The sequence below is a fragment of the Papilio machaon genome, chromosome 13 (genome assembly GCF_912999745.1).
Source record: "Papilio machaon chromosome 13, ilPapMach1.1, whole genome shotgun sequence".
Lineage (NCBI taxonomy): Eukaryota > Metazoa > Arthropoda > Insecta > Lepidoptera > Papilionidae > Papilio > Papilio machaon.
In genome coordinates this window covers 7,942,137-7,957,035 of record NC_059998.1, presented here as the reverse complement: position 1 = coordinate 7,957,035, position 14,899 = coordinate 7,942,137, and the positions used below count along the sequence as shown (strand labels likewise).

The 14,899-nt window shown below is 34.0% G+C and overlaps 1 protein-coding gene across 2 annotated transcripts; it reads left to right on the top strand.

Annotated features, from left to right (window-relative positions):
* Window positions 1-6,927: 6,927 nt before the first annotated feature.
* Window positions 6,928-14,346, top strand: LOC106709171 (probable cytochrome P450 49a1). Of its 2 annotated transcripts, XM_045680533.1 has the most exons (10): window positions 6,928-7,100; window positions 8,806-8,981; window positions 10,389-10,522; window positions 11,717-11,811; window positions 11,947-12,057; window positions 12,292-12,444; window positions 12,725-12,934; window positions 13,007-13,154; window positions 13,501-13,749; window positions 13,864-14,346. In XM_045680533.1, the coding sequence occupies exons 1-10, from the start codon at window positions 7,066-7,068 to the stop codon at window positions 14,179-14,181; spliced, it is 1,629 nt and encodes a 542-aa protein (XP_045536489.1). In that variant the 5' UTR covers window positions 6,928-7,065; the 3' UTR covers window positions 14,182-14,346. The 2 variants fall into 2 exon arrangements, with proteins under 2 accessions (XP_045536489.1, XP_045536488.1); XM_045680532.1 differs by lacking the exon at window positions 6,928-7,100 and having other exon boundaries at window positions 8,768-8,981.
* The last annotated feature ends 553 nt before the right edge of the window (window positions 14,347-14,899 follow it).

Here is a 14,899-nt window from a genome sequence, read left to right as displayed (position 1 = left end):
AATGTATAGATGGTGTTTGTAAAATAATTTATTATTTTTAAATTTAATTAACCTTTCTAATATAAGCCAGCGTGGTTTTGGAGATACTTTACATCTAAAATTTATCACCATTTTTAAAATTCCATAATTTTTAAAACAGCGAGCGATAAAACAGCAAGTAATAATGAGCTTTCACGGATTAGACCTGTACACAAAAGATCTCTATTTTGCAAGAAAATGAAATAAAATATGTTAAAACTGTCTATATTTTTTCAAGAATATATTCTACATCTATGCCAAGTTTCGGCGAGATTCATGCAGCATAACAAACATTCATCCATCCATCCAAACATTCACATTTATATTAGTAAGATGTACAAATGTTTCGGCAGTAACTCAAGGTGAGAAGTCAATTTGAAAACAGCAAACACATAATACTTAAATAAACTTTAATCTTCTATGAAATTTGGTAAGATTGACGCGTGCTAATGAGTTACGGCGGCCATTACTCATCATTATACTCAACAAATCTGGTCAAAAACTTTTATCAAAGCCTAAATTATGCAGGCCACAGAATAAGTATCCTGTTTATTTTGTTCTGAAATTTATTTTCAGGAATGTTTAATTTCAATAATCATTTTTTTTATATATTGCAAGGTGGCAAACGAGCAAGCGGCCACATGAATTCGCCGAAATGGCGAAGCGACCGCTGCCAATAGACATTTGCAATAGCAGATGCGTTGCCTACCCTCAATCGACGAAGGAGGAGACGCACAAAAAGAGAATATTTAGCCTTCCTATGCATCTCCTCCATCAAATCCACCTCCGCTTTCCATCCTTTCCTTATAAGAAAGAGTGGGAAGGGAAAGAGGACTAAAATTAGGCCTCCGGCACCACACTCATCAGACGAAACGCGGAATTACTTCCACTTCACTCCTTTCTTCTGTGTGGTCGTGTGTATTTCACCGGGCGAGCCAACCAATTCATACAACGGATTCAATCTACACTAATATAATAAAGAGAAAAGATTTGATTGTTTGTTTGCATTGACTAGGCTTCGAAACAACTTAAACCATTAGAAAAATTCTTTCACTGTTGGGAAGCTACATATCTACGGGTGACATAGGCTTTATTTATAGGACAAACTCGCGGCCAACTGCTAGTAATAATCAAAATAATCAACTCCATCTAAGTTGGATTCAAACAATATTTAGTATTCATTATTAAAACAAATTATACTCACACATTAATACTATTATTTAAAAGTATACTAAAACTTTAACATATGCGACAAAAACAATGTTAATATCATCATAATTTTCGTGATAACCAAATACATAGATATTAGATGTGTCCCAGTAAGTAGGTCTAGTCTAGGGCTTCAACAATGCACTTGACATGTGTATTGCCCTGACCTGACCTAAGTTCTGTGTCAATATCTCATATCAGCTTTATTTCTGATCAAATAATGTTTTTAATATTTTTTTGCTTTATAGGTTGTAAAAATAATTTGCAATATGAAGACAAATAAAAAGAAGGCAAAAACAACTTATTCAATTCACCTATAAAATTGGAGTGTCTGTTAGTTACATAGAAAAAAAAAATTCGAGAACATATATTTAAATTGCTTATAACGAAATACCAATTAAGATGTTTTTTTTTGTCTGTTTGTCCACAAATCCGGTAACAGAGAGGCCTTTTAAAAGCATGGTGTAGATTTAATTATAAATTAATAAACAAAGGCATTGACAAATAATTTAATTTACATACACTTTCAAGTGACAGATCTCAACATACAATCGTATCTCACGAAAAAAAATTGACAGTTTAACTCTACCCAAGAGACGAGTCCTTTCGCAAGCCGTTACAACTTACCTTAATAAATCAAGATTTCGTCTTACAATAGAAACGGATGAAAGAATAACAAATTTAAGAGTGAATCTGTTATTTTCTCAAGGGATCCCTGTTCTAAAATTTATGCAGGATCCTGCCCTGTGCATAGTTAAGAAGAGCACACGTCCTTCAAACAGAGAAGTTTTCCCTGAGGGTTGGTTACAGATTTCTTGTTTTCGGTCTTTTTTACATATTAACAAATTGTATAATAGACACATACTTATATTATTTATATACGAGTATATAAAAGAAAGTCGTATTAGTTACACTATTTATAACTCAAGAACGGCTGAATCGATTTGACTGTAAATTTGTGGGCAGGTAGCTTAGAACCAGGAAACGGACATAGGATTTTTGCCCCGTTTTCTATTTTTTATTCCGCGCGGACGGAGTCGCGGGTAAAAGCTAGTTTTAAATATTTGAAAAATATCTGATATCGTGCTTGAAAAAGATTTGAAAAGACTTTTCATAGTTCTCTTATATTGTTAGCGCAGTGAATAGTAAATACTCAATAAAACTAAACGAGACGACATCGAAAAGGCGTTTCTTATTGAAAAAGGACTAAGTTTTTGTCGTCAATTTATTTTTCTTCAAAATATCCAATAATGGTTGTTATTAGACGGTATTTGAATATGTACTAGTCTCAATAGTAATAAAGGTCTTAATAATGAAAATGCTTACCAAAATTGCACAAAATGGGAACTATGTAATGGCAACTATTCGATCCCTTTTATAATGAAATACCTGCCGCGCTCCGCTGCCGCTGTGTAGCCCGCCATTACATCAAACATTATTTACCTCATTACCAACAAATGCATTAAATATTTCATTGCACGAGAAAATGTTCACAGTTTCTGGAATTATTTATACAATTTCAGCGTTTAATGAAGACGTTTTGAATTATATTTAATTATAAGACGAATAGGTCATTTGAATATTTTTAATATAACAATAGGGAATAAGGGACGAAAGTTTATATATGTAAGGTTTACGTGAATGTTTTGTAAGTTTAATATATTTCTTTTAATACTTTATAATTTCAAAAAAAAAAGTTAGCCTGATTCATTAAAAATGAGCACAGCTTGTAATAATTACTTTACAAATCGAAAAAACAATTCGATAAATAAAACGTTTCACGTCACAAATATAAAGCAAGCTTCATAAAAATCGATGTCAATATAAAGTACTAAACGGGATTGGGAAAAAAGACCATCAATATTCCTGAAATTAAACAGGAGTACTGACCGGAATACTAATGAGTTTCATTCTATGACGGAATTCGCCGGTAGATGGAACTAGGAACGAGAACCCAACACACAAGAATCTCGTAAGGAAGAGGTTTCCCAAATTAAGTTACTCAATTACACGACAAATGTGTCGGGAAAAGGACCACTGGTTCAGTTAATCACTGTCCAAAAAGTATTTGATTTAATTAAAGTATTTAATTGTTAAATGCTGTATACTTAAATATAATTATTTGTTAGTACTACATATAATTACTTTTCAAATATTATAAGAACAACGTTTTCTAAATTCTAAAATATTGATAGTCAGTACTGAATATTTGTACTGTTGTGAATAATTGCAAAAAATGTCAACCTTACTTGTCTTTCGATCCCGATAGGCTACGGGTTCTATTAGATTGGAAACGAGCGAGGTATCGTGAATATGAAACTGTCTGCACAGAATCTCGGGTGCTGACGTTTTATTACGATCATCATTTTTACGGAACTATCTCGTTATTAGAAACTTGCACCTTTAGTTTTTATTTCTATAAGTGAAATTGTTCTGAAACCAATTTTTGTGTCTAAAACTAGTCCCTAACTATTCACACACCTGATTTCTTTGTAATTCCTTAGTTAATAATAAGAAAAGCTGCAAGAATTAAAAAATATAAACATTGTAATTTCTTGAAACTCATTATAGATTTCTTGGTTTGATATATTAACTACATATATTTATATGGTTAAATTTTATTTTGGATTCAATAGTAACGAACATCGCCGTACTCTAACAAGGTACGTGTACCTTTCAACAATCTTTCTGTCTTGCCCACAATACGATAAAAGACGCAAAATAAAAGACAATTGTAAAAAAATCAGATATGTTATTAGTAAAGCAATGTAATCAGAAATTGTTTAAATTCTAATTTAATATAAATAGGAGCATTTAAAATATTAAATTTTCTTTATAATAGAGCCTTACATATTAGGTTGTAAAATAAAATTGCAATGACAACTTAAACCAGGGACCTTGCTAATGATATCGTTTTCCATTTTAGCAATAAAATGTATCATAAAACAGATAATAAAATGCTATAACGAGCATCGCCACCAGAGTGCGCTGTCGCAGGAGCGCGACTCCGACACACCACAACACTGCCGCTACACTACACACGATGCTGTTTTATTCGTTAATTATATTTATTTTAAAGGCACGCCAACATTATTAAAATTTTATTAGCTTTATGTTGTGTGTGTGTGCAAATTCATTACTTTAAATTGTTTCAAAAAGGTTGAAATGTTTAACGTAAGATTTATATAACGTTATATTTATGTATTTCTATACGAATTCGTTAAATTCCGAACGACTTGAATTTTTACTGGTCAATGAAATCAGTTAAGTAACCAATATCATCTATATGTCCCTAAGTTAATGGTTGATAGCACAAAATGTTTCGTTCTACGTGGTCACTCTTCTCTTGAGTATGAAATTCTTCGTGTAATTCACTCAACTTATTTGAAAATAAACAAAATAATTAAATTTAACCGCTACAGAGTCAAATAAATCCCGAATTAAAATGTTACACTCCGCATACGAGACGTATTTATTAATAAATAACAATAACTGTGGAGCACTGCTGGGAGTTTGTAATTGAATAATGTGGACAGACAGACCGCACTAACTTTAATTGATGTATCGCTGCTATAGCTACAAATATAAAACCATGTATTTGAAAATTATTACAGCGTACATTAGCATATAAAAATGATAACTATCTAATGTTGGTTATAAACGTTGGCCGAGGCTTGCCGAGTGCAGGCCAACGTGAGTGTACGCAAATCAATACAAGTCTATTCAAATGGCCAATGTAGACAAATGATTAACAAGAAAAATAATACTCTTGTACAACAATAAGTCTTTGTATGTAAATAATATACACGTGACGTCAAGTCTTGTATTCAATTGTTTTTTCATACTAGCTGTCGCCCACGACTCCGTCTGCGCGGAATTAAATAAAAACCTAGTTGCCTGTGTGTTCTTCCCGGCTATTTTCTACATGTATGCCAAATTCGTAAAACCGTTTCGGAGATACCATCTAAACATTTGCATTTATAATATTAGTAAGATTTTTAAGAGTTTCTCATCTTTCATTAAAGTTTTGGATCCATTGATGAAATAATCTTCTTGATTTTCTTTTTTCGTTTTTATTTAATCCAATGCATTCTTTTTAAACATTTAGTGTACATTAATTCAATGCAACAAAAGTTACCATTTGACCTCTGTATAACCTACTTTGTGGTTCGTCACCAAACGGTGTACACTACGCTGTAGTTATCACGTACACACAAACGTAAGTGAAATTTAACAAATAATCGATTTGGAAGTCACGAATAAACAAATTGTTTATCGAATTTATTGTATGTCAAAAATAAATTATACATTAGTGCCTTTAGTTAATTGTTCACTGGGTTAAACTGTAAAAATGCGATGTTACTACAAACCATAAATAACTGCCAAAGAGTAGAGAGTTTAGAATAGGAAATTAACGAGACCATGAAGGAATAATGTTGGAACACTATTCAGCGCACAAAATGTTAACGTTTTGAAAGGTAAATTTTTAATATGAACTTTATAAATACAGTAGTACGGAGAAAAATATGTCATTGGCTCAATCTATAAGGTACTTATGCTTCATTAAAAGGTTCATCGTAATATAAACAATTTATCGATATCGATTAAACGTCACTACTGACTGACGTCAAATGTATACAAATATGATATAAAATTACTAGCCGTTATCTTTTGCTTACAATTCAAACAATACAAAATAAACATTGACAAATAGAGTTGAATTTATTTTGTTCTGGACACAAACAGTGTAATTATAAACTTTAAACAAAGAAACAGACTACCGACCAGTATTTTTTAATACTAAGATAATCAGTGCATGTATGTAGTGTATACAATAGTGTTTTTGTAGTATACATAATATGCTAAACCAATCTAGTCATATATTAAAATAATCAATATTAAAGAGGCGTAATTTGAAAAATATCTATAGGTTATTTAAGAAAAAAATGTATGCAATTGTACACTCAAAGTATATTATTTACCTAAAATAAAATGTCGAAGCTATATAAATAGTTGGTTAGCTCGTATAATCAATAAATCATCGCAATATACAACAAAGATAATTATCGTATACACAAATCAATAAAATCTCTTTGCTAAGAATTGATCACAAATTTAGTCCTTGAAGTCAATTTATTAAACTCGGATTATAAACAAAGCAGAGGTCCAAAGGTCACAATTAGTGATGTCCCAGAACGTAAGAGTATCGATAAAATAAATAAGAATTTCTTAAAACCGTGATACACTACATAAAACATAAATAATACTTAGATGTGGACATTTGCTTCTGAAAATTATGTGAAAGCTATTACGTAATTAACTATTATTTGCGACTTATTGTTTTTAAATTTATTAGCACGTGTTAACTTTTTTCTCAAATTTATGGTCAATATGTTTTGTTTTTAATAAGATTTCACATATAAAAGACGTAATTTATTTTTCAATGTTGCCTTAATGACAAATGATATGTCTTGAGAATATTACGTATACTTTTAAGAACTTGCTCTATTTTTTACACTATAAAAATACTAGTATAAAATACTAGTGATTAAATGTTGCGTTAATAGTAAAAGAGGTCAGTTTAACATTTCACCGTAAATAGCATTTAAAATAATTAAATTAAATTAAAAACGTAGAATATCGACAACACGAAGTAACATCACTATCAATATTGGTCACGCCGTTTCGCGTTTTGAAGCGTGCATTATAAAACTATACGTCCTGAGAACAACACGCATGCTTTCAAACAACGTTTAGTGATCGTAATGTAAATATGTTCAGTTTTGTGTAAGAATCACACAAAAATATTGTTTAATTTGGATTTATTAACAAGTGAAAATGTCCACCCCGGCAATATTGATTCGTCAATTTGTGTGAGTTTTTTTTATTTGCTTTAATGTTAGTATATTTCTCTTAATTTTGCTTCTATATATTTTAAGACATTAAAAAAAAATGATAAGACAGTGAAGAAAAAATATAGTTTATTTTGATTTTATTTAATTTCGTTAATGCGTTTACAAAATAATTATGTGGTCGATTGGCGTTCAGTGATCAGTCAACGTCTGCCACACTACGTTTGCGTTTGCAACTTAAAAAATGAGTAAGAACTCATATGGAATTTAAAACTGAAGCTTGGATAAAACATCACATATAAAACGAGTTCTGTCACTTAAAACGTACAGTTATTTATAGTATTAATAAAAAATAAAAACAAGACCGCTGACCCGGTTATAGAACAGTTGCAAAAAATCCGCGTAGTTTTTGCATCGCCTCATATGGCCTCAGTTCGATATGCTAATTCTACACCACTAGACAGGTGACACACTTTCCTGTTCCAAAGACACGACACGAAATGCTCTCGATTTTAATTGCACAGATCGAAAACTTTAGCGGTTTAACTATCTGTTAAAAGTTAACGTGCTACTATGATTTTCCCGCCGCCAAAATCACCTTTATACAAACATGTAGTCATCCCGCTCATTCTCTTTTTAAAAAACAGAGATAACAATAATTTTGTACAGTTCTATTTGAAATAAATTTGTTGATCGATCGACAATGATTAATATTTATTGTAAAATATATTCGTCCCATGACAGTAGAGGTCGAGGATATTTGTTATTCACCGCACGAGCACAGTAACTCGAGAGCGCAGTTATCTAATCCTGCCTAGTTAAGATACTAGTTTGATCAATATTCTCCTGACCACTTCCTGACCTGTTCTGCTGTAGGTGGGTTTTAGTTACTAATACTTCAAGTACAGTTTGTGTTACGTAATGATGGCAAAAAAACTGTCTAGTATGTTTCTTATTTATAATTCTGATTATAGTACGAACATTAATTCAGTAGCTTTTTAATTTAAACTGCTTAAAGACTTATAGACTCAAATGTTTCTGAGCTAGGTGATCAAATTATATTAATAAATATAAAGCTTTTACGATGTCCTATGAAATGGTAACGTAATAATCTTCAAATCAATACTTCAAATTCAAATATTTTGCGGCATTTGTAAACAAACTCACTCATTAGTGAATGAAATCGAAGTCGTAGTTGTCGCATTGATTCATGCGTTAATGATATCGCATAATAATCGTTTTTTTAAACTGTTGTTTGACCTTGAACTTGTGTGCTCGACGCTCGGCTCTTAGCGCTAGGTAGACTAGACGCGTAATACCATATTCTACGACGCAGTCTATTCGCTTCATTTGAATTACCAGTTTATAAAACTATATTTTTACCGAAGGTTATAAAGTCGATATTTGTACAATAACTGTTTCACGTCCCTAGGTAATGATCATGAAATCAGACATGGAACTAATACGCGTTACATTTTAAAAGCTTAAAGTAAAACCTTCTAATTTACTATACGTTAATATTTTTTAATACGACTAAGTAATTGTTCTTCATGTAATAATACACACGTGGTATATCGAATGATTATTAGGTCGGTGATACATATCTACTTGACGAATGCTTGCAAGTTACTAATGATTTTATGGCATACCTACTTACACATGAAAGATGTTGCAGAATACATCTTTAGATGTTTAAAAATATACTGATTCAGTTTCTTGTTGCCAGCATCCCTCGTCAGTCTCGCCGGCGGCTGTCAGGCAGCGGGCAGCGCGGTGCGGCAACATCGCCACAGCGCCGCTCCGCACCCGCGCCCGCGCAGCAGCCACGTCCCTTCACGCACATCCCCGGACCCCTGGCACTACCCATGCTGCGGCACTCCGCATACGTACTGCCCAGGATAGGTGAGATGGTAACACTAACTGTGAGTTTTCACTACAGAAACATTGATAAGAACGTGACGGATGAGATATGCACATGTGTGCAACATTGGTTTTGTAACATTTAGATTGTTATGGCCTTACATATTTTTTAAAAAACCGACATTATAGTGACGAAACTCGAAAGAAACTCGTTCAATTCATTATTCTTTTATCACAATAACATTTAAAATAAGGACCGTCGTCTCCATTTCATCTGTTATAACGATATAACAGATTCAACAAAGTCTCTCATCATGGCCGCACTGAAGATTGCCGCGAGCTTACAATGTCTAGACAATTTACTACGGTTTACAACTATCTTTAAAGATGTCGACTGTCACTTAAGAAAGTTATCATAACTTCCAATTCATATTACAATTGGGGAATTTTCAAAGAGATCATTACCATCATTTAACAGAACCCTTTCGCCATTAATAATCCAAATACCTGTATTTCCATAAAATAGGACTTTTAGATAAAACAAATCTAAGCATTTTGCAAACCTAATAGAACCTTTATAAATTCTAATTATCATTGATAATTTTACAGATCTACTAACCGTGGGTTCCTGAGGTCAAAATCTCTATATAAAACATACTGTCATCCCTGTTATAATCTTTCACAAAGCAGAGATAATATGTTTTAAACGAAGATTTTGGTCTTAGAAATCCACTGTAAATTTCATTAACAATAGAGTCCAAGAGAGACAAAATAATTTAAATATTTAGACTAATCTTTTCTGACTTTGCAAATTAAAAGCAGAAGCGAGCGCACTTTCTAATCTTATCAAACGATTGCTAAATCACAGACAAAAACGATTCAGTGAAAGGCAGAGCTAACGGTTTTAAAAGACTAGTAGCATTGACGTTTTACACATATAGCCTGCCACTAAAATATGTGGTAAATGTAGGCCATTAATTTAACGCTATCATTCTTTAGAACTTACAATTATTCTAATTCAATTCATCAGAATATGATGAAAACAAATAATTTGTGGCACCATTTTGTTTACTAAATTGGTTGTAAATTATTGTATACAAAACATTCTTATTTTCAGAAACAGTCGTAAATGTTTATACATTAAAGTATGGAATAAACGAAAATCAAAAAACAATTGAAACATTTCGCCATTCGAGCGAAAAATAAAGCCTGCTGTGCAATAACCCCCCCGTGTGTTTGCATCGTTAAAAACATATCAACTGGCAATCTTTTACGGACTATTTACCCTTATGTGCTTTGCTATCGAATATTTGCTTGCCCAAACAGATATAGTTACTTATAGTCTGTAGGATTTTTCTACAACCTTTCATTCATTGTCTACTTTTTTAAGTAGATAAATACTTAGGACCAAATCAGTGGTTAAATTAAGTATTTGTTCCCATTCTTCAGGTAACTTTCATCACTCAGTAGGATTGGGCCTGCTGGAGGGCCTTCGGACACGCTACGGGGACCTTGTGCGACTGGCAAAGGCCTCACGTAAGAGACCCGTGCTCTATGTCTTCGATCCTGACATCATGAAAGAGGTAAGGTTCAAATGTAATCTCTAATTATCTAGTCATGTATTTTATAAGGAACTAGCTTTTAACCGCGACTCTATCCGCGCGGAAAAAAAAAGAAATCGTGGTAAAAATTATCCTATGTCCGTTTCCTGGTTCTAAGCTACCTGCCCACCAATTTTCAGTCAAATCGATTCAGCCGTTCTTGAGTTATAAATACTGTAACTAACACGACTTTCTTTTATATATATAGATAAAGAATAGTACTCAATATTATATTTATTATGATAAAATCATTATTCCATTTGTTTCCTGATTACCAGAGGTTAATGAAACATGTAATAAATCTGAGGTTTATCAAATTTTTATCGCATTGACGTAAAGCGGGTCATATAGTGTCATATACGTTGTGTCACAGCATGCACTATCTGATGCGCACAAAATATACGAGTAACACCCTATCACTCGTTAGCTCGATAAACGAACCGGTTTTTTTTTGTACTTTTCATATTTTGTCAGACTTTACTTTTTCCAAAAAACTTAAAAAATTATTGTATATTCTTAAATATCTAGTAATCTATTTTAGATTTGTTTCTATTTTTAACTGCTATATTATAACCTAATGAACTTTGCGCAGGCGAATTTACTGATAAACTATATTTAATTTTCTTAAATAGCCGCAATGTCCTTAAAATTCATGATCATTTTATTTTACCATCCTATTGATGATACCAACCTAGTCTAGTTAACATTTATATAAAACTTGTATTAAATTGTAACACCATATAAAGTACTTCCCAAACTTTTATATCTTAAAACTTGGTTAAGCAACTCTTCTCTACATATTCCTACATAATGGAACTACATAAAGAAAACTTTTTATTATATTATATTCTTCCTCGTCATCAATTAATTTAGGGTCACTATCCAGGCCCGCTTTGACGCAGTTTTCGGCCTGTAAACAATGGCAAATAAATCATTGAGATAACTGGCACAATTCAATCGCACGCGCCCAGCATGAGCTCCGCACGTGCTAACAACGTTCTTATTTGCGTGCGTTATTGGAAATGTTAAACGATGATCAGACCATTGTTTTGTTTAATATATTTTATATAAAACAATATTTTTTCTATTATCTTCGATCAATACGTAAGTCAACAATTTTCAAAACTACTGAACTTAATAAAACAGTATTTAGTACGTAAGCTAATGTTGTTTCAGGTGTACGAGAGCAAAGTAACGCAACCACCGCAGTGGCAACGCTCTCCGCTACACGAACAACGCCGACACACCGCGAACCAACACACCTCACAGGGGTACGTTATGAAGATATAGATTTTACCAACAATATTATATATTCAGATACATTTTCTTTAGACTTACAATAACTGGAATTAAACCAATTTAAATATTATGTCTTTCAAGATTCTTATTGTGACATTATTTTTCAGCGATGAGACGAAAGAAATCTGGTCTGCCATTGGCACGCTGCTTCAGGATGGAACTCTTCTCAACAACTACGATAAAGTCTTCGACGATATCGCTGCCAGCCTCACGCGACGGTACATTTCAATACATGCCAATCCAGAATTTATAGAGTACATAAAAATCTATTTAATTTTATCCGTCTGAATATTTTGGCTAGAAACCATATTATCCGTATAATAATGATTTTTTTATGGATGCTTAATTAAAATAATGAACTTTCTTCAAATGACAATAAAAGCCTATCATAATTGCAAGAAAAAAACTGATGAAAACTAGTTTCAATCTTACAAAAAGATAATATTTTACAGTTTGGGTGAGCTCCGTCACTTGGAGAACGCATTGAACGATGAGATATCGACTGAATTGTACCGCTGGGCGCTGGAGACACTCGGCGCGATGCTGTTTGGTATCCGGCTCGGCTGTCTGGACGGTCCAGCTCATGTCCCCACAGATGAAAACAGGTATTGCATCTGGGACATAGATTCAAGGGTAAACTATAATAAAAAACCAAATTCAATAGACACGTCTTGAATGTCTCATGTAGCTCTTAGCTATTTCTGAATAACTCGTGTTGATTTTGCCAAAAACCTAGCCTGAAGATCGTCGACTGGAAGACCAAGGTCTTAAACGAGGATTTAAGTGTCAGTCTTAGTAGAAGCAATAGATTTTAGTAATATTCTTCTATCTACTGTCTTCCTACCTATGAGTCTCAAAATATACCATATTTCAACTATATTTTAGAGCTAAAGAGAAGACGTCACTCGACGACGACACGCCGGAGACATGTTCACTTTGGAACCGATGTGAAGACGAGCTGACGGCTGCGGAGCGGCTGGTGCGCTGCAGCTTGCTGGTGGCGGGGGCCGGCCACCTCGTGCGCTCAGAACACACCCTCAAGAGGGACTCGGACACCTTCAATACTACCTTACAAACCTTCGACATGCATTACAGGTACGATTAACAATCATTAGCAGAATGTTAATCCTAGTTGATCTCTGTTTTATACTGATTTCTTGTTTTCAGTTTAACGGAACACTTCCTGCTGCTTGCGGTGCACTCGCTGAGGGCGGGCTCGCTGCGGCCGGAGCAAGTGTTGTTGGACAGACTGCGGCCGCTGCAGGAGCGCGTGTTGCCGCTCGCCTCTGATGTTCTGTTAGCTGGTGTTGAGCCTGTGAGTTTTACTACAAAAGATAAAGTCGGGTGCATCGACATACTCTATTTTTGTATTTTTTGTCTCTTTTTTAGTTTTACCAGTTACATGTTTTTCATTATTTAGTTGCGTTAGGTTGAATAACGACATATTTTTGGTGTCCACCAAAACAGTAAATAAAACTACTAAAATGAATAGCACTTTCCATATGTCGACTTCCTACTTGATGTTTAATTTAGTTATTATTATTTAACGAAAGTTTTCCTCGTTCCGGTTTCTATTTCAGAAGCAGTTGCTGAATTAAGTAAATTTTATAGAACAATAAAACAGCAACTTGTTTACAAAGGATTTAATGTTATTTCTGCAGCTGGCGCAAACAGCACTGAGCATGTTCTACCAGCTGTCCTTGCACGCGGCGCAGCAACAGCGCGCGCACGACGAGGTATCATGGGGCGCAGCTGCGCGTGCTGCGGGCGCTCCTCATCACTCCTGCACTCAGCTGCCCTATCTGCGCGCCTGCGCCAACGAGGCCCTGCGCCTGTTCCCCGTCACCGGGGGCGTAGTCAGACGTAGCACCCAGGACATGGTCCTAGCTGGTTATGAAATACCCGCAGGGGTTAGTTTGGTATATTGTTTTATATAGAAAAAGAATAACTGGAATAAAAGAGCGTGTGTCGTTCAACAATTATCCCCTTAAAACTTGGTTAAAAAACTATTCTATTCGATTCAGGTGGACATAGTCCTCGCGCACGGTGTAACCAGCAAAGACGAGAAGCAGTGGGGTAGAGGGAAGTCTTTCATCCCGGAGCGCTGGTGCAGCGAGGGTTGGGAGCCTCTGCGAGCGACACGAGCTCATCCAACTTCGTTCAAACCGTTTGGGGAGCGTTGTCCGGCGTCGGGCGTCGTCAGCAACATGCTTGCAGCGCTCGCTACCAGAGTGCTGGACAGATACAGGCTGGAGTGGCACGGCCCTGCCCCCACCGTGGCCATCGCTGGTGTCAACAAGCTGCAACCACCATACTACTTCGTGTTGCAAAACGCTAGCTGAATTTTTAGGTCTAGAGTGCACTACTCTTCGATTTTACCAGCACAATTTTTGTGGTGCGCAATGTTTTATAAGCTCATGAAATGAACATTACAATTCTGTGATACTAAAAATCGTAGTGCGAGTTACAGTTAGTTTATGTAACTTGTTAGATAAAGCATTCCATAAGGATTATCACGAATATTTGTGAAAATCGCGTTGGTATGTTATCGACAAAATTTGTATTAAAATTTGTGCAGCGCCACCTATCGAGCGTAAAGTACATCAAAAAATCATATTTACTTTGACATAACGATACAAAAGCTCTTGTCGCAAATATTCATGCTAGGCCCACAGTAATGATTTCGTAATAGTATACTTCAACATTTTTATGCCAGTGATAAAGTTAGTTAAGTAATAGCGACATGATATACTTACTTATTTCAATTATTATTACTAATGTTAAGAAAAAAATGTATTATTTTTATTATATAATATAATTCCTAAAATTGTAATTTGTTAATAAATGTTTTTTTTAATGTGGCATTTTTATTTTTATTACGTCATCCAACATCCTTTTAAAATATAATTTATAGACATCGTTTCTTAATGTATCCATATTAAGACAAAAACATGAGAACTCATTTGATAATTTTATTGAAATGTTGAGAAAGTTTCTCTGTATTAGATAATTTAATACAAAGTTCATTCGTCGAACTCAAATCTCTGCTTGTTACCATGT

Bases quoted from the DNA above. Each gene is read 5' to 3' on its own strand.
- LOC106709171 (XM_045680532.1), top strand. From the start codon at position 8,768: ATGTTTAAAAATATACTGATTCAGTTTCTTGTTGCCAGCATCCCTCGT. The intron at 10,523-11,716 runs GTAAGGTTCAAA...ATGTTGTTTCAG, and splicing joins ATCCTGACATCATGAAAGAG to GTGTACGAGAGCAAAGTAAC. The intron at 12,935-13,006 runs GTACGATTAACA...TCTTGTTTTCAG, and splicing joins ACCTTCGACATGCATTACAG to TTTAACGGAACACTTCCTGC.